This window comes from Hemitrygon akajei, chromosome 4 (assembly GCF_048418815.1).
Source record: "Hemitrygon akajei chromosome 4, sHemAka1.3, whole genome shotgun sequence".
NCBI classification, from domain to species: domain Eukaryota; kingdom Metazoa; phylum Chordata; class Chondrichthyes; order Myliobatiformes; family Dasyatidae; genus Hemitrygon; species Hemitrygon akajei.
This window is the reverse complement of record NC_133127.1, coordinates 158,262,309-158,287,188: the sequence shown is the minus strand read 5'-3', so window position 1 is coordinate 158,287,188 and position 24,880 is coordinate 158,262,309. Positions and strand designations below refer to the sequence as shown.

General features: G+C 41.8%; 1 protein-coding gene across 3 annotated transcripts in view; it reads left to right on the top strand.

Annotated features, from left to right (window-relative positions):
• The window catches only part of sacs (sacsin molecular chaperone), a 121,866-nt gene that overhangs the window by 62,674 nt on the left and 34,312 nt on the right, over positions 1 to 24,880 (top strand). For all 3 annotated transcript variants that reach the window (XM_073043724.1, XM_073043722.1, XM_073043723.1), the window contains exons 7-9: positions 88 to 234; positions 3,690 to 5,172; positions 7,917 to 8,008. In XM_073043724.1, coding sequence (XP_072899825.1) covers positions 88 to 234; positions 3,690 to 5,172; positions 7,917 to 8,008 — 1,722 coding nt within the window. The remainder of the gene's footprint in view (positions 1 to 87; positions 235 to 3,689; positions 5,173 to 7,916; positions 8,009 to 24,880) is intronic.

Sequence of the window (24,880 nt, the reverse complement as noted above, 5' to 3'; positions counted from 1 at the left end):
GTTTCATACAGAACATGCACAGCTTTTCCCTTCAAAAACAATGGAGTGTCTAGATGAGTTTGAGTAAAACATCTATGATTTCCACAGGATCAGCTTTGTACTCGTACAATAATGCAGTGTTTACCCCTGAGGATTGGCATGGAATTCAGGAAATAGCAAGAAGCAGGAAAAGAGATGATCCCTTGAAAGTTGGGCGCTTTGGGATTGGTTTCAATTCTGTTTACCATGTAACAGGTAAGTGAATGGCTCATTTTGCCACCTTTGGAGTTAATTTGGTTTCCTGATTCTTTGTGTAAAGTAAGTAAATGGACTTTCTGTAAATATTTTCCTGTAGAGTTATGTTTTACAAGAAACCTGTGTCTAACTTGCCATTTTCACACTTCAGTACTTAAGAAAGGAGAACAACTATTTAATTCTGGCTTCTTCAAGCCTGGTGCTACAAATTTAAACCCAACAATGGAGGTGTGGGAAGGTTGTTTCCGATGATGGGGAGTCTAAGACCAGAAGACAGAGTCTCAGAACAGAGGGATGTTCATTTAGAATGGAGATGAGGAGGAATTTCTTTAGACAGAGAGTGGTGAATCTGTGGAATTCATTGCCACAGGTGGCAGTGGAGGCCAAGTTATTGAGTGGATTTAAAGCAGCGGTTGATAGGGCATGAAGGGATACAGGGAGAAGGCAGGAGGTTGGGGCTGAGAGGAAAATTGGATCAGCCACGATGAAATTTGTCCATTTTGGAACTTCTCTGTTGTCGTCTATCTACAGCTTGGCATCCCATTCATGTCCTGTGTGACTCAAATTGATTCTAAACGTGTGAAATTTTAAATCATGTTGGAGCCAACTGTTTTAATTCTTAGATTAGACTTTTTAATTGTTATTTTCTTTGCAGTTTAACAACTAATTATCTAGTTGTATTTTAAGGGTTGCTAAACAATGCATATAACAGTTTAAATTGCCTCTAGTGGCTATACAAAATATTCTGGAAAGCTCTGGAAGCATCTTAGTTTTGCATTACGTGAATAAGTGCTTTCTCATTGGTTAATTTGTACTGCAGTATTGAAGAAGTGCTTTGTAATTGGTTTATTCCTATCAATAGATTTGAAAGGAATTTTTCTTATCTTGGTAGTATAAAAAGAGTTATGTTAGATACCATCATTAGTTACTTTCTTCTTCAACTAGTAGACCACTATCACTATTACGATCAATCTTTCTCTGTCCTATCAACTTTTAATGAAACTATCATGAAGCAACTTATTTTGTGCCTCATTCCTGTTTTCTAAAAGATCCCTGGATTAAAACAGCAAACATTATGTACTGCATTTTCATTGAAGTTCAATTTCGAATGATGCTGAATCTTTGTAAAGTTCAATAGTAGGATTGTTTTCATATTCATATTCTACATCCGACTGTTGGATTTACATAATGGCCTTTAAAACCCAAGACAATTTAAGATCCAAGATGAGCTTTATTTGTCACATGTACGTCAAAGTATACAGTGAAATGTCTCATTTGTACCAACAACCAGCATAGTGTGAGGATGTGCTTAGGGGCAGTCCACAAGTGTTGCCATGCTACTGGTGCTAACGTAGCATGCCCACAACTTACTAACCTTAGCTTGTACCTCTTTGAATGTGGGAGGAAACCGGAGCACCCAGTGGAAACCCACACGGTCATGGGGAGAACCTACAAACTCCATAGAGATTGATGTGAAAATTGAACCAGGGTCGCTGGTGCTATAAATTGTTGCTAACTGCTAGACTGCTGTGTCCCCTGACATGCTTATTTTTAAAAACTTTCTTTACACATGCTTTTTATTAATAAATTAATTGATGGTCAGCTTTGGTATGTCTTGGTGTATCCCAGCCTTAATCCTTCCCATCCACACAACTATTCTTCAAATAAGAAATTAGGATGAGAAGAGAAGATTGTTTATCTCTTCTAACGTTTTCTGCCATTCTGGTAGACCACGGCAGATCTGTACTTCTGCTTCATTTACTAGCCTCCTTTGCAAAAACCTTGGTAGTCTTACTTAACAATAATTAATGTATCTCAGTCTTGTAAGTTTTAATTGCCATCCATGATCTACCGGGGACAAACTTCCTACATAGCATGTCAGTGTATATGTTTGCATAATGCAACAAAGATCCATTTTAACCAGCTGTAGCATTGACGTACTGTTTGCTGCAGTTCAAACCTGTCTGTATCCTGTTGCTTCGCATAGCCATGACAGCCATTGTTTGGGCTTTGCATTTTCATGTTGTGCTTGCCTCATTCAGGCTACTCAATGGTTGCCTTTAACTCAATATGTTTAATGTTTTCCTCCTTCACTCTGCTTTCTGCTCTCTTTTTGTCGTGTTCTTGTTTTTCATTGTTTAGCCCTACTTTTGCTATTTCCTTAAAATGTATTTGCCTGCTGTGTCCTTATTATTTCAACCAAATAATTTGTGTGTAAATTCATTCAGGAACACATAAGCAATGTTGGTAGAGCCTATTCTTGATGGTTGACAGATAGCAGATGATATTAGTCATGAAACCTAATTTTTATAACTCAATCAGCCCAAGCACCTTTCAAAATTTCTCCCACTTTTCAAACAAAAACTAAAATTCAAGATTGAGTTCAAATAAATTGAATGTAATCTGAATCTTATCTGTGCCCAATAATGGTGGTAGGGCTTGTGTGATCTGAATCTTATCTGTGCCCAATAATGGTGGTAGGGCTTGTGTGATCTGAACTTTATCTGTGCCCAGTAATGGTGGTAGAGTTTGTGTGATCTGAAATGAGGCCACGGTTTCTGCAGTTAATATCACAATCCAGACTTAAGTTTAGTAATCTGTTCATGGAATGCCCAGAGATAGGATCTCATACATCTCCTGCACACAGTAGATCCTGTCAGGACTCTGTTGCCATGAAGCCAAAGCCAACTCCGATCCAAGAGACCCTCTTTTCTGTTAAGCTGCTAATTGCACCTCGCGAGGAGTGTACTGGTGCAGGATCAGATTTGGAACAGAAAAACAAGCTAAAGCTACTGTAGGTTTTAAGATGTCGTCATTCACCAGTAAGGAAAATTGTTTCCTCCTCAGTATTTGTCTACACATCCATGTTACGAACTCTCAAAGTTTGGCTGAATAAAGTGTTAGATGTTTAACATGGAGATGCTGGCAAGAAAGAGGAAATGTTTTGATGAAATGGTGTAACATATGACTTTTTAAATCCAGAAGAAATGCCTTGCTTTGAATCGGCAGAAACCAGAGTGAGGACATTAAAATGGGAAGTGGTGGGGTTGGGGGGGGGTGGAGAACAGAACTTAATTACTTTCATCCCGGCATATTATATTCAAATTAGCAAGGACATCAGCTCTGATGTCACCCATATCATTAGAGGCTGGTGAGGAGACTGAAGATTTTTCAAGCCAGTAGGCAGATCATGGTGGAATTTTTTATATTTTAGAGATACAGCATGGGACAGGCCCTCTGGCCCTTTGAGCTGCGTCACCCAGCACCCGACTGATTTAACACTAGCCTCATCACGGGACTGTTTACAATGACCTATTAACCTGCTAACCGGTGTGAATCCTTGGTTACCTGATAATATACCTCTTTTGTGGATGATTGCTGGTGAATAGAGTAGTGTAATAGATGGACAAAAATATAGATATTTAATGTGAACTAAAATATATTTCTTCACACAGATGTGCCTTGCGTATTTAGCGGGACTCAGATTGGAATGTTGGATCCCCATCAGTCACTTTTTGGATCCTGTGAATCAGGTCAAAGTTGGAATCTAACAAGCGATCGAGATGAAATTAATGAATACCCAGACCAATTTGCACCATTCATTGGAATTTTTGATAGCACCAAAGAAACTTTTAAAGACGGCTTCTTTCCTGGCACCATTTTCAGATTCCCTCTCCGTAAGAAGCCATCTTATGTGAGCAGCAATGTTTACAATAAAGAGAAAGTTCTTGAGTTGTTTGAGTCATTCAAAGCTGACGCCAGCTCCGTTTTACTTTTCCTTAAGAATGTGCAGAGTGTGACGTTGTACTGCAGGGAATCCAATGGGACAGAGAGAATGCTTTTTAGGGTGAATGCCTCTGAGGGTAAGGAGCTGAAGCACGAGCGGCCGAACTCCTTAAAGATCCTAAGGACTGCTGCAGATCGGTACTGCAGTAATATTCCAAACCACAGCGTGACATGTGTGACCTACCATGTGGACATAGTGACAGAAGATGTGACCTCAAAGGAAGTAAATGAAATGTCCTGGCTTGTCTGCAGCAGTATTGGCGGCAGAGGAATGTGCAATGAACTAGACTGTTTGGCTGAAGACTTGAAATACATTCCCAATATTGGCATTGCCATGCCTCTCCTTGGTAGAGAGGAACTGAAAGGGGCTGCAGCTGAGTTCACAGGACGAGCGTTCTGCTTTCTTCCTTTACCTCCAGGGGAAGAAAGCAAGACTGGTTTACCGGTGCACATCAGTGGTTTCTTTGGACTGACGGATAACAGGAGAAGTATTAAGTGGAGAGAAGTGGACCAGTGGAGAGACCCAGCTGCACTATGGAATGAGCTCCTAGTTAGTAACGTAGTTCCAAAAACGTATGCCACCCTCATCCTAGAAGCTATAAAACGAATGCAGGCAGGAAAAGATCAAAATTCTCCGTTAACTCCCGAAGCAATTCACAAAGTATGGCCGGATATTAACAAAATTCGTGTACACTGGAAACCAATCTTAGAGCCTCTCTTTAAGGAGCTGATTCAGCATCCTGTTATCTATTCAATAAATAACCGCTGGGTGAAAGTGGACTCGGTTTATTTCTGTGAAATGGACACCAGCAGTGACTGCACAGAGACGGTGCTCAGCTTCCTCACTAAGGTGGGAGTGCAGATAGCTCAAGTACCTACGAATGTCTCCAGCGCCGTGCAGGCCTTCAGTTCCGACTCAAGGGGCCTAAAGAAAGTCAGTCCCACTCTGGTACGGCAGATGATTAGGAAATTTCGACACCGAGGCAGCGTGGAGGAGAAACTTCAACTTCTGGAGTACATACTGAGTGATCGCAACTTTGGGGAATTGATTGGATTGGAACTACTTCCTCTACAGAATGGAAGCTTCAAATGTTTTGACTCCTCTGCAACAGACAAGGATGCTATTTATATCACCACAGAAGATCATCCTCGGTAAGATTTCATGACGTTAAATGGATCTGTGTTTGGGGTGTGCAGGGGAATGGAGAGGTTGGAGCTACAGGATTACTGCTCACCAGCGTCATTGAGATCTGATTTGGGAGTGATAGAGAACTGAATGGTCAGGGGAATAAACAACTGGATGTCTAGAATGGAGGAGATCTGTGGTCAAAAAATTAGCTGAAACTTTGCTTTCATCAGGACTATCTGAACCAGGTTTAATATCACTGGCATATGTCGTGAAATTTGTTGTAATGTGGTCGGAGTACATTGCAATACATAATAAAATCTGTGGACTGTAGTAAGAAGTACGTATATATATTTAAAAACTTAAATAGGTAGTGCAAAAAGAGAAAAAGAAGTAGTGAGGTAGTATTCATGAGTTCAGTGTCCATTTGTAAATCTGTTGGCAGAGGGGAAGAAGCTGTTCTTGAGTGTGTGGCTTCAGGCTTCTGTACCTCCTTCCTGATGGTAACAATGAGAGGAGAGAAGGTGATGGGTCCTTCATGATGGACTCTGCCTTTTTGGGGCATCACTGCTTGGAAGATGTCCTGGATGCTGGACAGGCTAGTGCCCATGATGGAGTTGACTGAGTTCATGACTTGCTGAAGTTTATTTCGATCCTGTACAGTACCTCCCCCCCCACCCCCCCCCCCCAACCCCACCAGTACCACACGGTGATGCAGCCAGTTAGAATGCTCTCTATGGCACCTCTGTAGGAATTTGTGAGTGCCTTGTGAGTGTAAATTGCATTAACAAGCATTAATAGGTGAAAACAGCTATCATGAAATTAGGTTAGACATTAGTGCACTTGATACTGAAGTTCGAGTTTATTGTAATTCAACCGTACGCATATATGCTGCTAAATGAAATAAAATTCCTCTGAGACTGAAGTACAAAACACAGTACGTACATAAATCCCATACGGCACACAAAATAACATTTTTTTCCTCATGAGCCGTGCATTGAAATACGTTGCAATGCAAATTTCGAGCAATGCTGACATAAGTTGGTGCTCAAATCTCCATCAAAGTTGAATTTATTGTCATACGGACAAATGCATGTGTGTACAGATCCATGAAAAACTTACTTTTAGCAGTATCATACGCTCATAGCATCATACAAGCAGCATTTACAAGAAAAGCATAAAATATCTATAAATTATACACACTGTTTACAAGAAAAAACACAATTAGAACAATAAACAAAGTCCATTTTAGTGTAAAATGATCAGATTGGTCACGGTGTTGCTAAACTGTAGAGATTAGAGATTTGCCTTTTGGTTCAAGAACCTAATGGTTGAAGGCCATGGGGTGATAGTTTGTGGAACAGTCTGAGGAGATTTAGGAGCCCAAGGTATCGTGATTTCTGTTTTATTTGTAGTTTAGAGGTACACCCTTTTGACATGAGGAAGTGTGACTAGGCAACCTCAGAATTCAGTGAATGTTCAAACAGCTCCAAAAACACAGAGAGTATCAAAACTAACAGGAAGTGCTCATTGCAACTTTTAGCTACTGAGCTCCTTATTCCATAAGTGCCTTGGGAGTGCCGCAGGGATTGTGTTCTGTTGTCTGTTCAATATGGAATGTCAGGACCTCTGAACATGATGCAATTCCAGGGAACCTCTAGAACCTGCAGCTGTTTTGGGCCAAGTCCCTTCATCAGGACTCCGACAACTCTAGTTCTGATGATGGATCTCAACCTGAAAGTCGTGGGATATTAGTGGAGAGTGCATTGGTCTCATCAAGTTTCCATTGTCTCCAGTAAACTGAAAGCACCCCCTGGAGTAAATAGCCAACAGGTGTGATTCCCCTACTGTAACTTGCTGTGTGCGGCACAGCTTTGCAAAGAGTAGGCAGCAGCCAGTGGCAGGCGAAGAAGTACGGGAGCATGAGCCTCAGAGTAAGGTAGCAAAATCTAAAGATCGGTGGGAACAAGAGGACGACGAAGGCTGCAGGAGTATTACTGCCTGACTATAGCAGCTTCAACTTTCTGCTGAGTAACTTACTCACTTGGTTACCGAGCAACTCCCTTCATACAGAAATGCAGCTTGAACAGTTAACAAAGAGTAGTGTAGGTCCCTTACTGATGCCACAGAATGTCAAGGAGTGAGTGAAGAGAGCAGTAGACTAGTGGATGATCCTCTGCCCCTGCAGGAAAGCAGTCAGACAGTACAGCTCCCTTCTGTCCGTGGAGAATGGCCAGCTGCTGACAGGCAGCAACCCTTTGCTGTTAAGCTACCGTGGATCTTGGGTGCACTGGGGACTATAATCGTGGTATCTCCGTGCTCAGAGAATACATCACCATATTTCCTGGTGATATATCTCTGTTCCTGAGAAGGTTCACGCTGCTCTTGTGTGACAGAAACAGAGAAACATTTTAATGGCCTTTGTGCTCCATACCAGGTGGACTAGTACGCATCAGTAGGGGATTTCCATTAAGCCCCTTGTAAAGAAATGTGAAGATCGTGCTCGCCTAGCTCAGCAGAGGCCATGCGTTGACCAAATCCTGTGTGGTTCTAATATTTTGTTCTGTACTTTATGTGATTGGAGGAATCCACAATGGAAAATTGAGTAATTCCAGCCTCCTTGACTTTATTCCCTATGACTAACTGTTGAGTCTGTACATCATCTGACTGTTTTTGAAGCATGTAGTTAATCAGTCACCAGCAGAATCTGCAAGAACAATTTCCTAAAATGCAGAGATGACCTTTGATTTCTTTTCCCCTTCCTTAATAGATCACTTTTTCCCGGACTGGAAGGGAGATTTCTAGCTGAAGATTTGAAGCCATTTCTCCTGTCTGCCCTGAGGGAAGCTGCGGAAAGCCGTGGTAAGGCACATCTTTTGGAATACATTTTACTGCACACCTGTGTTTCAGTCCACTTTCCTGTAGCATTTGGGGGTAGGTTTCATACTGTTGGGGAAAGGCACTAATATGGCAATTGAGACTCACTAGGAAAGTTATGTGGTTTCGTGAAATGGTTCCTCCGTTCTGGGAAGAATCTTGCAGGCTGAACAGTTCACAAATTCGGTCCCTAAAAGCATTGGAAAGCCAAACTCTCCAGTACACTCCCAATGAGACTCTTGACAGACATAGCTTGAAAGGAATGAATTTAGATAATATAATTATTGTACCATCCAGAGGTATAAAGCTAACTTGCTGTACTGATAGGTGTCCTGGTATACTGGGATTTCCTAGGTGTCATTTCTCTTCCGGTACCAAAATCACCTTCCTGCACCTGTTGCCAACTTTGGCTGTAGCAACATCAGAGGTCTCGAGTATTGAATCCTGGCACTTACTGCACTTACAGACTTTGGCCCAGAATCAATAGGTAACAAGAACTTTGTTTTAAACTCATCCTGAATGTGTTTTTTCACAGGGCATTTTCTCTGGTTAACCCAGTTTTTTTGGAATATCTAATATTCTGACAAAATTGAGTAGCTACAACATTCATTAGTAAGCTTTGCCACAACTTATTAATGCAGGTGCAGCTCTTTAAGAGCATAAGGTGCAGGACAGTTACAGCAAGTAAGTCTCCTTAGGCACCATTGATCTCTTTGGGAGAGGAGACGAGAGACCCAATGACCTGACTTGGTGATGTACATAGGTTCCTTGTTTGCAATGACATTTAAAAAAATACTCAGCCTTATTTTCAAATCTCTCTATGACTTTGTCTCCTCTTCTCTCTGAAACATCCATTAGTCGTACAGCTGTGCTCCTCAAATTCTGGTCTCTTGATTACAGCAAACTTGTATGTTCCACCTTTTGGCAGTTGTGCCTTCAGCTGTCAGGGATTAAAGGATTAAAGCTTTGGAATTTTCCCTTCCCTATCCACTCCCTATTTATCTTTCCAACTTTAAAAAGATTTTTTAGATTAACCTCTTTGACCAAGTCTTTAATTGGTTACTTTTGGTGAATCAAGTAGTATTTTCCAAATCTCAGTGAAATGCCAGGTAAATTACTGAATAGACCTGGCTGTTCCCTGCTGGCTGTTGTTGTAAACAATTCCACCTCAGTGCTCTGTAGTCAAACAAATGCCTTGTCTCTGTTTCAAAAACAACACATGCATAATGCTGGAGGAACTCAGCAGGTCAAGCAGCCTCCAGGGAAAGGAATAAATAGTCAATGTTTTGGACTGAGACCCTTCCTCAGGACCGGAAAGGAAGAGGGATGAAGCCAGAATAAGAAGGTGTGGAGAGGGGAAAGAACATCACCCGGCAGGTGATAGGTGAAACAAGGTGAGGGGGAATGTGGGTGGGTGGGGGAGGAGTAATGCTAGAATGGCTGAAGAAGAAGAAATCTGATAGGAGAGGAGAGTGGACTGTGGGAGAAAGGGAAGTAGAAGAGGGAGCACAGGGAGGTGATGGGCAGGTGAGAAGGGGTAAGAAAGTAGAGAAGTAGATGTTCATGTCATCAAGTTGGAGGCTTACCAGACGGAATAGGAGGTTCCTCCAACCTGAGAGTGGCCTCATCACGACAGTAGAGGAAGCCGTGGTCCAGCATGTTGAAAAGGGAATGGGAAGTAGAATTAAAATGGTTGGCCACTGGGAAAACCCACGTTCTGTGGTGGGCAGAGAGAAGGAGCTTGACAAAGTGGTTCTTCAATCTACATTGGGTCCAACTGATGTAGAGCGGGCTGCACCTGGAGCAACGGGTACAGTAGATGATCCTGACAGACTCATAAGTGAAGTGTCGCCTCACCCAGAAGGCCTCTTTGGAGCCCACTATGGAGCTGAAGGGGCAAGTGTAGCACTTGTCCTGCTTGCAGGAATAGGTGGCTGGAGGGAGATCAGCAGGGAGAGGCAAGTGGCCAAGAGAGATGTAAAGGGTGATCCCTGCAGAAAATGGAGGGTGGGTAGGAGGGTAAGATGTGTTTACTGGCTGCTGTGTTTAAAGAAGTGCTTTTAGCTTCAGATGGCAGGATCAAAGTTCTTATTGGAGACACAAGAGATTGCAGATGCTGGAATCTAGAACAATAAATGATCTGCTAGGGAACTCAGCAGGTTGAGCAGCATCTGCGGGAAGAAAGGAGCTGTTGACATTTCAGGTTGAAACCTGTCGTGATGGAGGGATTACACCCATAATTTTGATAATTCCTTCTCTCCCACAGATACTATGTGATCTGCTGAGTTCCTGCAGCAGAATGTGTGTTGCACAAACTTCTGATTGGTTCCTGACACATAGTTTCTTGAGCTTTTTTTACGTTCAGTGTTATTTATAAATAACAAACACATTTGCAGGACCAGATTTTGAATTAACTTGTTACCAAGAGCTGAAGAGTTTTATCAATAGAGCTTGGACATCCAGTCATGGTCCAGTCATGTCTCATGTGCCAGAGTGGGAGGAGTTAACGCGGAATGTTTGGTGCGCTTGCATTTCTCGAATTTCTGGGAGATCTGCCACAATAGGAGTGAAAAATTTCAATCTGGCATGGGTGCCAATATATACATTGCATGCATATCTGAGACAGTTTTAGAAAAGGGTCAGATGTTTGTACGTAACAGACTCTGCTTCTGGAAGATGGTCTGATTTGCATCTACCTGTGTCACTGAACTACACTTTGGCTTTGGATGCCCTAGAAGTTTCATAAAGGGCATCATAATTTTACAGTTCAGACTCCAGATGAAGAGTGAGGAGTTGGGAGAATGGGGCATGACTTGTGCCTATGGGGAGACTGTTGGGAGTGGAGATTGAATTCGAGGTTGTGAAGCATAGAACCAGATTCTATACCTTGTGCTGTTCCAACATTCCCTTCCCCACCCTGGAAATTTCAGGCCCAAAATTATGACGGGAGTGTCGAAATTGGAAGTGACTGTACTGATATTAGTGATTATTGTACAGGCACTGAGTGTAATACTGCAGCTATTGGATTTCTGCATGGGTGTCTCATAAAACTAACTCATCTACAAGATTCTAGCATGAGGTTTGGCAGCACCTTTGAAAAAATATTAATCTTCCCTATGTTTCATGTTAGTGCACTGAAAATGACAACAATAAACATACAGTAAGTAACCACTTGAAGGTTTAAGTGCATTTGTTTATGTGAATAACATAAAGCAAAATGCTCAGACAAAATCTCATTTCCATTGATACTAAACAGACACTACTAAACAGACATTGCGTATTCATTATACCATTGTCTGCTTCTAGAGTTCTGTTCAGTTAAAAGGTCCATTTAGGCAAAGGGATTAAATTATGAAATCCATTCGTCTGGCAGAATAGTCTCTCTCAGTCCATTTAATGTGAGAGTATATCCTAATCATTTCGCTTGTATTTTATAGTTTTTCTGTATTGACATTTTGAGCTTGCAGTAGCGTGGTGGTTAGCGAAATGCTTTACAATGCCAACTGTAAAATTGGGGTTGCATTCCTGCCACTGTCTGTAAGGAGTTTGTACGTTCTTCCATTGACCTCATGGGGTTCCTCCGGGTGTTCTGGATTCCTCCCACAGTCCAAAGGCATATGATTAGTGTTAGTGAGTTGTGGGTACGCTAAGTTGGTATTGGAAACGTAGCAACACTCATGTGCTGTTAACACATTGATTTGATGTAAAATGATGCAATTTGATTTACATGTGAGAAATAAAGCTGATCTTTAAATCTGTGAATAATATTCAAATAATTTATATAATTAAAAAAAACAGAATTAAGGAGGTGTCCTCCTCCTTCAAAGAAAGACGCTTCCCTTCCCCCATCGTCAACGCTCCCCTCAACTGCATGTCTTCCATTTTGTGCGCATCTGCCCTTACCCCATCCTCCAGCCACCCCACCAGGGATAGGATTCCTCTCGTCCTTATCTACCAACTCATCATCCTCCACACCCAGCATATAATTCTCCACAACTTCCACCATCTCCAACAGGATCCCACCAGATCAGCATATCTTTTCCTCCCTCCCCCCCCACCCGCTTTCCGCTTTGCGCAGGGGTCACTCCGTACGTGACTCTCTTGTCCATTTGTTCCTCCCCACTGATCGCCCTCCTGGTACTTAACCTTGCAAGCGGATCAACTGCTACACCTGCCCCTATACCTCCTCCCTCACTACCACTTAGGGTCCCAAACAGTTCTTCCAGGCGAGGAGCTCCACCTGCGAGTCTGGGGTCATCTATTGTATCTGGTGCTCCGGTGTGGCCTCCTGTATATTGTTGAGATCCGACGTAGATTGGGAGACCACTTTGCCGAGCACCTACACTCAGCCAAAGAAAAGTGGGATCTCCCAGGGGCCACCCATTTTAATTCCACTTCCCTTTCTTATTCTGATATATCATTCCATGGCCTCCTCTACTGTCATAACGAGGCCACACACAGGTTGGAGGAGCAACACTTTATATCCCGTCTGGGTAACCCCCAACCAGATTGCATGATTTCTCGAGTTTCTGGTAATGGTACCCCCTTCACCCACTCTCCCTCACCATTTCCCATCTTGCTGTCTCACCTTATCTCTTTACTTGCCCGTCCTCTTCCTCTGATGCTCCTCCCCTTCCCTTTCTTCCTTAGCCTTCTGTCCTCTCCAGTCAGATTCCCCCTTCTCCAACCCTTTATCTCTTTCATCAATCAACTTCCCAGCTCTTTACTTCATCCCTCCCATCTCCTGGTTTGACCTATCACCCGCTACCTTCTATTTCTTCGTCCTCTCCCCTCGCCTTCTTACTCTGTCTTCTCATCTTTTTTTCCCAGTCCTGATGAAGGGTTTCGCCCTGTATTGTCGACCGTACTTTTCCCCATAGATGCTGTCTGGCCTGCTGAGTTCCTCCAGCATTCTGCATGTGTTGCTCATATAATTGTTAGTCTCCTTTGTGATGAGTTGGAACGCTAACTTTGATGGAAAAAAACTGCAAGGTTATTTTATTGAGAGTATGATAGTGGATCTTTACAGGTTTAGATGATAACCAAGAAAGTAGCTGGTGATTGAGGCCTGAAGACCTGCATATATCATGTGTAATGTTAAACTATACATGCTTGGAAGTTCTGCCCCAGCACGTAGTATAGTCAGTGCATTGTACCCATCTCTGAAATTGGAATGAATAGAATGAATGTACTGAATGGAGTTGGTTTTTTTGGCGCTAATCTTTTATTGTCCGATAGTCTAGGCCAGCATGTCTCAGGCTGTGTGTAGTAAATAAAGTGATGTGCAGTAAAGTGCAAGAACAAGTGCCATAGTAAAGTGGCATGGTGTCTTGGTGGAGAAACTGGAATGTTGTAGACAGTAGTAATAGACAGTCTTATTAGGAGGAATCAGCATAGCTTTGTGCACAGGAAGTGGTGCTTGATGTACCTTTGAGTTTTTTGAAGAAGTTATCATAAGCATAGATGAGGGTAGGGTTGTGGATGTTGTCTATTTGGACTTCAAGTCAGAGTAGGTTTATTATCAGTGTATATAGAAGTCACTGTACACCACCTTGAGATGAGTTTTCTTGCAGGCATTGATGGGAAAATAAAGAAATGCAATAGAATTTATGAATAACTATACATGAACAAAGACTGACAAGCAACAAGCAACCATTGTACAAACGGAACAACCAAGGCCTTCAACAAGGTCTTGCATGGCAGAATGGTCTGGAAGGTTGAGTCCCATGCAAACTAAGGAGAGCTAGCTAGGCGATTGAAAACTAGTTTGGAGATAGGAAGCAGAGGGTGGTTTCTTTGAATGGAGACCGGTGACTAATCGTGTGATGTTGGGGCCCTTGTTATTTATGTAAATAATTTGGATGCAAGTGCACAAAGCTGGATCAGCATGTTTGCAGATTACATCAAATTGGGAGGCGTTGGTGACAGTGAAGAAGGTCATCGTAGATTACAAGTGGATCTTGATCAGGTAAGGAAGTTAGCCAACAAGTGGCAAATGGAATTCAGTGAAGAGTGAAGTGATGCATTTTTGAAAGACAGGACTTGTGCTGTGATAGCATCCTAGGGAATATAATGAATAGAGGGACTTAGCAGAGTTCTTTGAAAACTACCTCACAGGTAGGCAAGGTGGTGTAAAAGGTATTCAGGCTGGCCTCAGTCAGGGCATTGAGTGTAGGAGTTGATTCATTATGTTGCAGTTATATAAGGTGTTAGTGAGGTTGCACTTGGAGTAATGTGTATAGTTTTGGTCACCCTGTTGTGGGAAGGACGTAGTTAAACTGGATTGAGACAGAAATATTTACAAGGATGTTGCCAGGACTAGACGGCCTGAGTTACTGGGAGAGGTTGGCCAGACAAGGTCTTTATTCCTTAGAATATAGGCAAATGAAGGATGATCTTATAGAAATGTTTAAAAATATTAGAAGCATAGGTAAGTGGATGGTAACGGTCTTTTCCTTAGGGTAGTGGAGTCCAAAGTTAGGGGTTGTTGAGCACCTTCTCACTATGTTTTAGTCTTAGAACAAACAACAATTAACTCTGAGTGGGTCAATCATAAGCACATTTATTTTACTTGCTGAAAGGTGAGACCATCACCGCACAAGAGCTTCCAAAAAAAACAGATAGCATCGTCACTCCTTTATGCCCTAGTACAGCTACAGTTAAAGGTCATTCTGTACCTCTGCTTAATCAGTGTATTTGGCATTCTTCCAATAATGCACCTGCTTGTCTTTCTGCAGTTCGTCATATACTCAAGGTTTTATTTTTGCTAATATATCTGTGAGATAATCATGGTTAGACATACTGCATAACAATGGGGCTATTCAGTAAGTAATCTGTGGTGGAAATTATGTTTGAGAATAATACATATATAATTTTCTTTCTCTCAAGAAAGCAAAATAATAGATTTATTAAATCAAACAATGTGTTAACAGTTTAATTTCTGTAATGTAAGCAGCTGGTACAATGTGGGCATGCATTCCTCATGTCAAGCAGCAATAGTAGTATTCAGCATTATTGCCACATTGACCAGAGATTTGACATTTGCTCTAACTTCCCTGGGTGCAGTATTTGTAGACTGCTCTTGTGCATCCTACACTTGATATATAAGCATTTTACCAATGAAAATATGCTTAAACTATAATCTCTAACACCAGTAAGCCTTTTTATGATTACCATTAATGATTGTACATTTTCAATTTAACAAGAAAATGGCAGATCTGCAAATGCCTCACAGAATAAATCAAATTCTAGCCAAAAGCTGAAATGATTATTTCCCCAGGAGGATTATTTGTGGAATACACAGTGGCTCAGCTAGTAGATCTGTTGCTTCAGAACTTCTGTGACCTGACCTGGGTTCAATCCTGACATCCATTTCTGTTTTTGTAGAGTTTGATAGCTCCCCCATGACTGTGTGGGTTTTTTTCTGGGTGCTCTGATTTCAGCCCATATTCCAAACGTTGGATGGGTTGGTGGATCAATTAGCTACTGTAAATGCCCCATAGTGTGCAGGTGAGTACTAAGCTTGGGGGAGGGGGGAGAGGGAGTTGATGGTAACATGGGGAGAATAAAATGGGCTAGAGTAGGATCAATGGCAACAGGTGCTTGATAGTAAATGCACACACACAGTGGGTTGAAGAGCCCATTGACTCTTATTTATACTTGATGATTTTCAATGGGTTAATGGAGCTTTATGAAGATGTTTCTGCCTCTGACAAAAATCAGGGTATTAAATACTGTATTTTAGTCTCAGATTTTCTGAATAGTGTTATAATATAGTGCTAATGGATAGGGCATCTGCCATTTCAAACCTCAGGTTTTGAAATAAGCTGGTCTACTATTTTGTACTTAATGTAATAGCTTATTTTAACATAGATTTTAAAAGTAAAATTTAAAATTTATCTTGACACAACCGTCCATTTCTGTAGTAGACTGCTCTTTAGTTGTTTCTTATTTTCTTCAGTGAAGTTCAGTACTGTGCAAAAGTCTTAGTTGCATGTATATAGCCAGGGTGCCTAAGACTTTTGCACAGTACTGTTGTAATTTTATGTGTTGCACTGTACTGCTGCCACAAAAATAAACAAATTTCAGGATGTATGTGAGTGATGATAAAGCTGATTCTGATGTGGGTCTCTATTGTGGACTGAGACTGGGAAGGAGGCTGGGAGAGGGGAATTACGGTTGGGAAAAGGGGAAGTGAAAGGGGAGGGTGTGGGAAGCACCAGAGAGACAGTCTATAATGATCAATAAACCAATTGGTTGAAATTTGCTCCTGCCAGATTTCCAAACTTGCTCTCCACTCCACATTGACAAATACAGTACCATGTAAAAGAATCGGGCATCCAAGCTATATATATGTAACTAAGACTTTTGCACAGTACTGTAAGTGAAAACTAAACCAAAAGGAAGTAATGTGGCATGTTTGTCATTTTGAAAAATGTAAATAATTTTTAAGGAATTGCATTACAAAGCAGAAAGAATTTGAAAATTGATTGATTGTAAACTCAATATCCAAAAGTTATTCCTTGCTGAAAAATCAGTTGAACTGGTGGTGATTTTGGCCCCTATGCATGTTTAGAGCAGTATTCTTTTGTTTATGGATTTCTAGCTCTGCAGCTTGGACAAGTTGTGGGAGATGTGAGGACAAGGTGTACAGGGACTTGAGGGTATCTGGTGCATTGAAGTTTGTGTGGCATTATGAGAGGTATTGGGAATAGGAACCATGGGAATCGGGAGCTGCTGCTTGAGATCACCTTCAGCTCAGGGTGATGAGCAACAGGGTCCAGTAGACTACTGTGGGGGGACACAAATTCTGCGTTGGGTGCTGCAGAGAGCACCTGCAGATGTTTGGTCCCAACTAGTTGTTTTATAAGGGCATTGAAGTGAACTGTTAGATCTCTGCTAGCAAAGACTGAGCAGAATCTATTCTAATTCATAACAGAATTTTGAAATTGCCTAATACTTTGCAGTGCACTCTATCTCTAATTTGATAATCTTTGAGGCATGACAAAATCTGTCTGGTTTCAAGATATTGCATCTGATGAAGTCAGCTCAAATACTAACGATTGCATAGAGCCAAACCAAATTTTGACAAACAAATAAAGATGATGCAAAACCTGACTAAATGACACATGGGTTGAATGATGATCACTTAATTTCATTTGGATATAGAGACAAAAGGTACTGCAGATGCTGGAAATCTAGAGCAATATACACAACGCGCTGGGGGAGCTCAGCAGGTCAAGCAGCACCTATGAGTGAGAACAACCAGCTGACATTTCGGGGCTGAGCTCCTCCTGCACAAAGTGTGTATTGCTCTTCACTTGGGTTGCTCCTAGTTGTCTCCAGTTGGCCTGTTACATCTGCTATTATCTCTAACGTTTGCAGTGCTCAGTATCAGGTTTACTGGATGGAAATGTCTAAATCTTTAATTGCAATAGCTATCTAATAGTGAGTGACCCCTTAATGAAAATTTCTCTAGTTGTGGCTACTTCTGCTCTTTTTGAGGAGATGCAAAAGTTGCTTGAATTTATTCTGAGGGAGTTCGAGAAGGAGAGGGATATATCTATCTATCTGGATTTTAAGCATGAGTCCCAATTGTTTTAGATCAGTGGTTTCCAAAGTGAGTGAAATTGCCCCCTGGGGGTGGTGGCAGTTTCTAAAAGGGCAATAAAGGTAAGTGGGGAGGTGGGATGAGTGCTGGGTGGCAAAGGGGGCAGCTGAGGGATTCCAGGCTTAATTTATGAAATGAATTACTCATTATAAGCATGTGATCCTCAGTGCCTCATAATTGATTACAATGATCACGTAATCACCTCTTCTCCTACTAACCCACCGTTCACTTAGACTTTGCTCAAAGTTGTTGAAAAGCAATGACACTGTATATTTAGCATATCTTGACAAATCTGGACTAAAGAAATCATGTTATTTCCAGGACCAACCACGCATTATTGCCATTCACTACTGTAGTACAGTGTTAACTAGTATGATTTCCATACTCTAAACATGTGGTGATGTAATTCCTGTGAATTGGGGTATGGCGTTCAAAGATCAGAATCTGCCTTTTCAAATTTCTCTAGCCTAGGGCCAACCAAGATATTACTTTCCACCTATGTACCTTTAGGCAGAGAGTCCAGTTTTGCCTGAGCTATGATGACATCATAACTTTCCCCTTTATTTATCACAGTGCTCGAGGTTGGATGTAAACAATAGGCGATTGACCGTGGTTGTTAATCCATAACTAAAACGCTATAAGTAGACCAAACAAAAAAGAAGTGATAACAGTATAGAATGGAGTATCTGAAATATGAATTTATATCAGCACCAACCAACCAACAGCAGCTGATGTATCCATCATATGAAGTTTTTCAGATGAGGCAGTGAATCTGTCCAGTCTCTTCAACATTTGAACAGAATACACTCTGATAATGCAGGCAAGAACTTGGCTTATTTTCAGTCACGTCGTGAAAACTTACTGAAATGGAAAACACTTAGAAACATTTTTTTTTTGCCAACACTTCACAACAAAACAGAGATGGTTTGCTTGCTTCATACATTTCATTGCTTATTGCTAAATCTGGAAAGCCCTTTACAATTGGAGAAAAACTGATTCTGCCAGCAGTAATGGAGGTTCTGAGAATGGTTTTGCATAAGTCACCAGACAAAATAATTAAAGCAGTTCCGCTCAGTGACTACTCTGATCAAAGACGAATAGATGAAATATTTGAGAATGCGGAAGGTGCTTTGTACAACATACTTAGGACAACAGAATTCTCTGCAACTCTGCAGTTGGAGGAGTCATCTTTGCCCAGCAACAAATCTTTGCTCCTTGGTTATGTTTGCGTCATTAAAGATAAAAACATGGTTTAAGAGCTGTTATTTGCAAGAGAACTGGAAACAGATATGAAGGGGGAGTCAATATTTCAGGTTGCTGAGCAATTTTTCAGGGAGGACATTCCACACACCAACAGTCTTGCTTGTGCAACAGATGGTCATTGTCAATGACAGGATGCCACCGTGAGGTTATTACTGTCTTGAAATAAAACTGTACCTAACATACTTACACTGTACAATTCACAGACGGCATTTTGTTGCAAAAAAAGAACCCAAGTGATCGGCTGCACAAATCATTAAATACTGTTACCACAGCAGTAAATAAAATCAAATCCCATACTCTCAATTCTCGATGGCAACATGAGTGAATCTGCAGATGCTGGAAATAAATAAAAACACAGAATGCTGGCAGAGCTCAGCAGGCCAGACAGCATCTATGGGAGGAGGTAGTGACGACGTCTTGGGCCGAAACCCTTCATCAGGAGTGAAGTAACATGGGATGGTCGAGGGGGGATAAGAGGTGGGGGGAGGGATTAAGTAGAGAGCTGGGAAGTGATAGGCTGGAGGGAAATGGGCTAGGGGGAAGGTGAAGAATTATGGGAAATAAAAGAGAAAGAAAGGTAGGGCTGGGGGGAGATTATAGTGAGGAGGGGAAAAGAGAGAGAAAGAGAACCAGACTGAAATAATAGATAGGGATGGGGGTAAGGGGGGGGGGGGCAGGGGTATCAACGGAGGTCTGTGAGTTGGATGTTCATTGCGGCAGATAGGAGGCTACCCAGGCGGGAGATAAGGTATTGCTCCATCGACCTGCGCGTGGCCTCATCTTAACGTCCTGAAACGTCGTCACTACCTCCTCCCATAGATGCTGTCTGGCCTGCTGAGTTCTGCCAGCATTTTGTGTTTTTATTTATTTCCAGCATCTGCAGATTCACTCGTGTTGCCTTTGAATTCACTACTGCGAAGCCTCTTCCAGTGTTCCATAGCCTCCTCTACCGTCCACAGACCACTCCCACTCCGACATGTCTGTCCATGGCCTCCTCTACCGTCAAGATGAGGCCACACGCAGGTCAATGGAGCAATACCTTATCTCCCACCTGGGTAGCCTCCTACCTGCCGGCATGAACATCTAACTCACAGACCTCCATTGATACCCCTGCCCCCCACCCTTACCCCCATCCCTATCTATTATTTCAGTCAGGTTCTCTTTCTCTTTTTTCCCCCCTCACTGTAATCTCCCCCCAGCCCTACCTTTCTTTCTCTTTTATTTCCCATAATTCTCCACCTTCCCCCTAGCCCATTTCCCTCCAACCTATCACTTCCTAGCTCTCTACTTTATCCCTCCCCCCACTTTTTATTCCCCCCTCGACCATCCCATGTTACTTCACTCCTGATGAAGGGTTTCGGCCCGAAACGTCGTTACTACCTCCTCCCATAGATGCTGTCTAGCCTGCTGAGTTCTGCCAGCATTTTGTGTTTTTATCTCTCAATTCTCGATGTTTGCCATACTTTATACTGAGAGCTTTATACTGAGAGTGATAGGCAATCTGAAAGCTTGCTGTTTCACACAGAAGTCTCTCAAAAAGAAACTGCCTGAAATACCTCTGAGGAGTTGATAAAATTCTTTGAAGACTTGAATGCTTCATTCAGTAATCAACTTAAGAATGTTAGGCTTATTTGTCAGAATTATTCACAATGTTTAATTAAATCAATCTTTAATTGCAAGGAAGTGGTGTGAGTTTTATAGAAGTCAAATTAGTCATCTCCAAATTTTCTGTCCATATTAACCCTATATAAGTGCAATATCGGCTGTTGTGATCTTTTCCAAATTCTGAGCCTCTCTGAGTTGGAAGAGAAAGAAAAAATACCAGATGCTGATCTTCAAGTGTACTGTGCTGCCCACCTGGAGAGCTGCATAAAGACAAGTCGGAGAGATTTCAGGATCTTCTCTCGATCCACACTCCAGAATGGATATCAGATCTATTCCTGAACACATATAATGAGGAATTAACAGGAAGGATGGAGGAATAGCTGATATCACTGCAAAATGATTTTGTATTGAAGCCAAGGTTCAAAAAATCATATCAAGACAGAAAGAAAGCTCTGAATGCTCTCCTGCACTCTGGAAAATTATCGAGATGGCCTTTCCAAAATATTTAGTGGAGCACAGTTTCAGCGTAGTCACCCAACTTCTTTCAAAGCAGTGAAACAGCACGCAAATTACTGAACGTGGGGATCTGAGACTCATTCTGAGTGACATTCAGCCTGATGTTGAGAAGCTGATAACACCGCAGCAAGCCCATTGTAATTTGTAGACCACATCTTTGACTAGTTTCTTTGCTGTTTGCACCAGTTTTCAGAGGTGCAGACAGATTTTAAACACTGATTTTAAACCTCTCATTACATTGATCCTCTGCTGAGGATTGGAGTCAATCAACGGTGCAATTACACTGACAAGTAGCAGCAGTGCAGATTATTGGGCAACATAAAAATTGCTAAGTGACCTGTATTGGAATCAATGGCTATGGGTTAATCATGCATCACCATCCCCATGCCTATTTCATTTTTAGAGTGATGAATTCAGCTCCAAATCATACACTTTAGGAGAATACTATATTCATAGTTTGTTTAGGTTCTCCTTAAAATCCGATGTTAGATTAAATGGACATTCAGATAAATCTGTAGGAATTAAATAATAGCCATTGCTTTCTGTGTGGAGCTGAATACTTTTGTTTATTAAATTGATCAATATTTGTGTATTTTCCTTTATTTGAAAGTGCGCTTTTTAATTATGTACATTCTTAATTATTTGTAATGCTTTTTCAAAGTTCAAAGTAAATTTTATTATCAAAGTACATATATGTCACAATATACAACCAAGATTCATTTTCTTGTGGGTGTACTCAGCAAATCTATAGTATAGTAACTATTACAGGATTAATAAAAGATCAACCAGAGTGCAAAACACAACAAATTGTGCAACTGCAAATGTAAATAAATATCAATAAATGCAAGAACATGAGATGCTGAGATTATTGGTTGTAGGAACATTTCAATGATGGGATAAGTGAATTTAATGATCCCCTTTATTCACAAGCCTGATAGTTGAGGGGTAGTAATTGTTCTTGAACCTGGTGGTGCAAGTCCTGTTGCTTTGTACCTTTACGTTTACCTGGTGGCAGCAGTGAGAAAAGAGCATGATCTGGGTTGTGGGGATCTCTGATGATAGATGCTGCTTTCCTATGACAGTGTTTCATATAGATGTGCTCAGTGGTTGGAAGGGTTTTACCTGTGATGTTTTGGGCTGAATCCACTACCTTTGGTAGGACTTTTTGTTCAAAGACATTGAACATTTCCATACCAGACCGTGATGCAGCCAGTCACTATACTCTCCACTACACGTCTACAGAAGCTTGTGAAAGTTTTAGATGTCATGCTGAATCTCTGCAGACTCCTAAGCTAGTAGAGTTGCTACTGTGCTTTCTTTGCAATTGCACTTGCATGTTGGGTTCAAGACAGGTCCTCTGAAGTAGAAACACCCAGGAATTTAAGGTTGCTTACCCTCTCCACATCTGATCCTCTGACACGGACTGTTTCGTGGACCTTGGTTTCTCTCTCCTGAACTCTATAATCAGTTCCTTGGTCTTGCTAATGTTGAGTGAGAGGTTGCTGCTATGATACCAGTCAGTCAAATTTTCAATCTCCCTCCTGCATGCTGATTTATCACCATATTTGATTCAGCCCACAAAAGTGGTGTCATCAGCAGACTTGAATATGGCATTGGAGCTGTATTTTAGTCATAGGTGTAAAATATGCAGAGCAGGAACCTAAGCACACAGCTGTATGGTGCACTTGTGTTGATGGAGATTGTGGAGGAGATGTTGTTGCCAATCCAAACTAACTGGGGTCTGCAAGTGAGGAAATCGGGGTCCAGTTATACAAGGAGGTATTGAGGCCAAGGTCTTGGAGGTTATTGTTTAGTTTTGAGGGGATGATGATATTGAATGCTGAGCTGTAATCGATAAAGTGCATCCTGATGTACACATCTTTGCGTTCTGATTGTTCCAGGATTAAGTGAAATGCCAATAAGATGGCATATGCTGTGAGTCTGTTGCTCCAGTAGGCAAATTGGAGCAGGTCCAAGTCGCCTCACAGGCAGAAGCTGATAAGTTTAATTACCAGCCTCTCAAAACTATTCATCACTGTGGATGTAAGTGTCAGCTGGGCGATAGTCATTGAGGCAGGTTACCAGCTCTTCTTGGGCACCGGTATAATAGAAGCCTGCTTGAAGCAGATGGGTACCCCACACTGCCGAAGTGAGGGGTTAAAGATCTCTATGAACACACCAGCCAGTTGGTCAGCACAGGTCTTTAGTACGTGGCCAGGTACCCGGTCCAGTCTGGATGCTTTCCGTGGATTCACCCTCCTGAAGGTAACCTGCACGACAGCTTCATGGACTCAAATTGTGGGATCAATGGCGACTGTGGGGGTTCACGATGGTTTTGCCATGTTCTGACAATCAATGCAAGCATAGAAGGCATTGAGTTCATCTGGAAGTGAAACCGTGCTGTCTCCCATGTCGCTTGATTTAACCTTGTAGGAGGTAGTAGCATTCAAACCCTGCCACAGCTGTCGAGCATCCTTCATTAATTCAAGTTTGGTCTGGAATTTCCATTTGGTCCGTGAGATAGCCTTCCGGAGATCAGACCAGCATCTCTTGTAGCTTTCTTGCTCTCCAGACTCGAATGCTTCTGACCTGGTCCTCAGAAGGTTTTGGATCTCGTGGTTCATCCAGGGCTTTTGATTGGGGAAGTCTGAATAACTTAGTGGTTCAATGAGTAACTCATCTGCTGCTGCTTTAATGAAGTCCACTACAATCATGGTGTATTTGTTCAGATCTCAGGATGAGTGCTTGAACACAGCCCAGTCCACTGACTTAAAACAATTCTGTAATTGCTGCTCTGCCTCCCTCAACCACCTCTTTGTTATCCTAATCTTCGGAGCCTTGCTGTTTAGGCTCTGCATGTATAGAGGAGGACAGCCAAGAGGTCAGGATTACTAAAACATTGTCTGGGCAAGGAATAGTAGGCATTCCTTATCTTAAAGATGAGAAAATCTGCAGATGCTGGAAATCCGAGCAACACACACAAAATACTGGTGGAACTCAGCGGCATCTGCAGAAAAGGGTAAAGAGTCACAGTTTTGGGCCATTACCCTTTTCACTCCTTGTCTTACTATAGCAGTGGTCTATATATTGGGACCTCTGGTGCTACAGGTTGTATGATGGTGGTAAGTGGGCTGGGTTTTCTCAAACAGGCTTGGTTGAAGTCTCCGACTATAATTTGAAATGCGTTGGAATGCGCTGTCTCTTGATTGGAGAAGACATCATGTAGCGTCGCGAGTGATTGATTGTGGTCTTTCTTCACTTAAATTTCTTTACGCTTATAATTTATACATTCCTGCAGTTTTGTTTGATTTCTTAAATCTGAGAATATCGGTTTGTGACCACCTACCACTACCCACATTTTTTTCATTTTGCTTTCCTTTTACACATTTGACTTATTTTTGTATCCTTATTGTAATTCATAGTTTTAAAAATGATTATGTATTGCAATGTACTGCTGCCACATGACAACGAATTTCTCGACAAATGGCAGGGATATTGAACTAATTGTGATCCTGATGACAGGATCAATGCAGTTAGATTTGCCCAATTGGAAGCTACGCTCAGTGGCCACTTTATTAGGTACCTCCTGTTTGTGCTCTTTTGCTGCTGTAGCCCATCCACTTCGAAGTTCGACATGTTGTGTGTTCAGAGGTGCTTTTCTGCGCACTACTGTTGAAAACATGCTTGAACAAGTCTGCCCATTCTCTGCTGACTTCTCTGATTAACAAGGCGTTTTTGCCCACAGAACTGCTGCTTACTGGGTTTTTTTTTGTTTTTTGCACTATTCACTGTAAGCTCTAGAGACGGCAGTGTTTGGAAACCCCAGGAGATCAATAGTTTCTGAGATACTCAAGCCAGCCAGT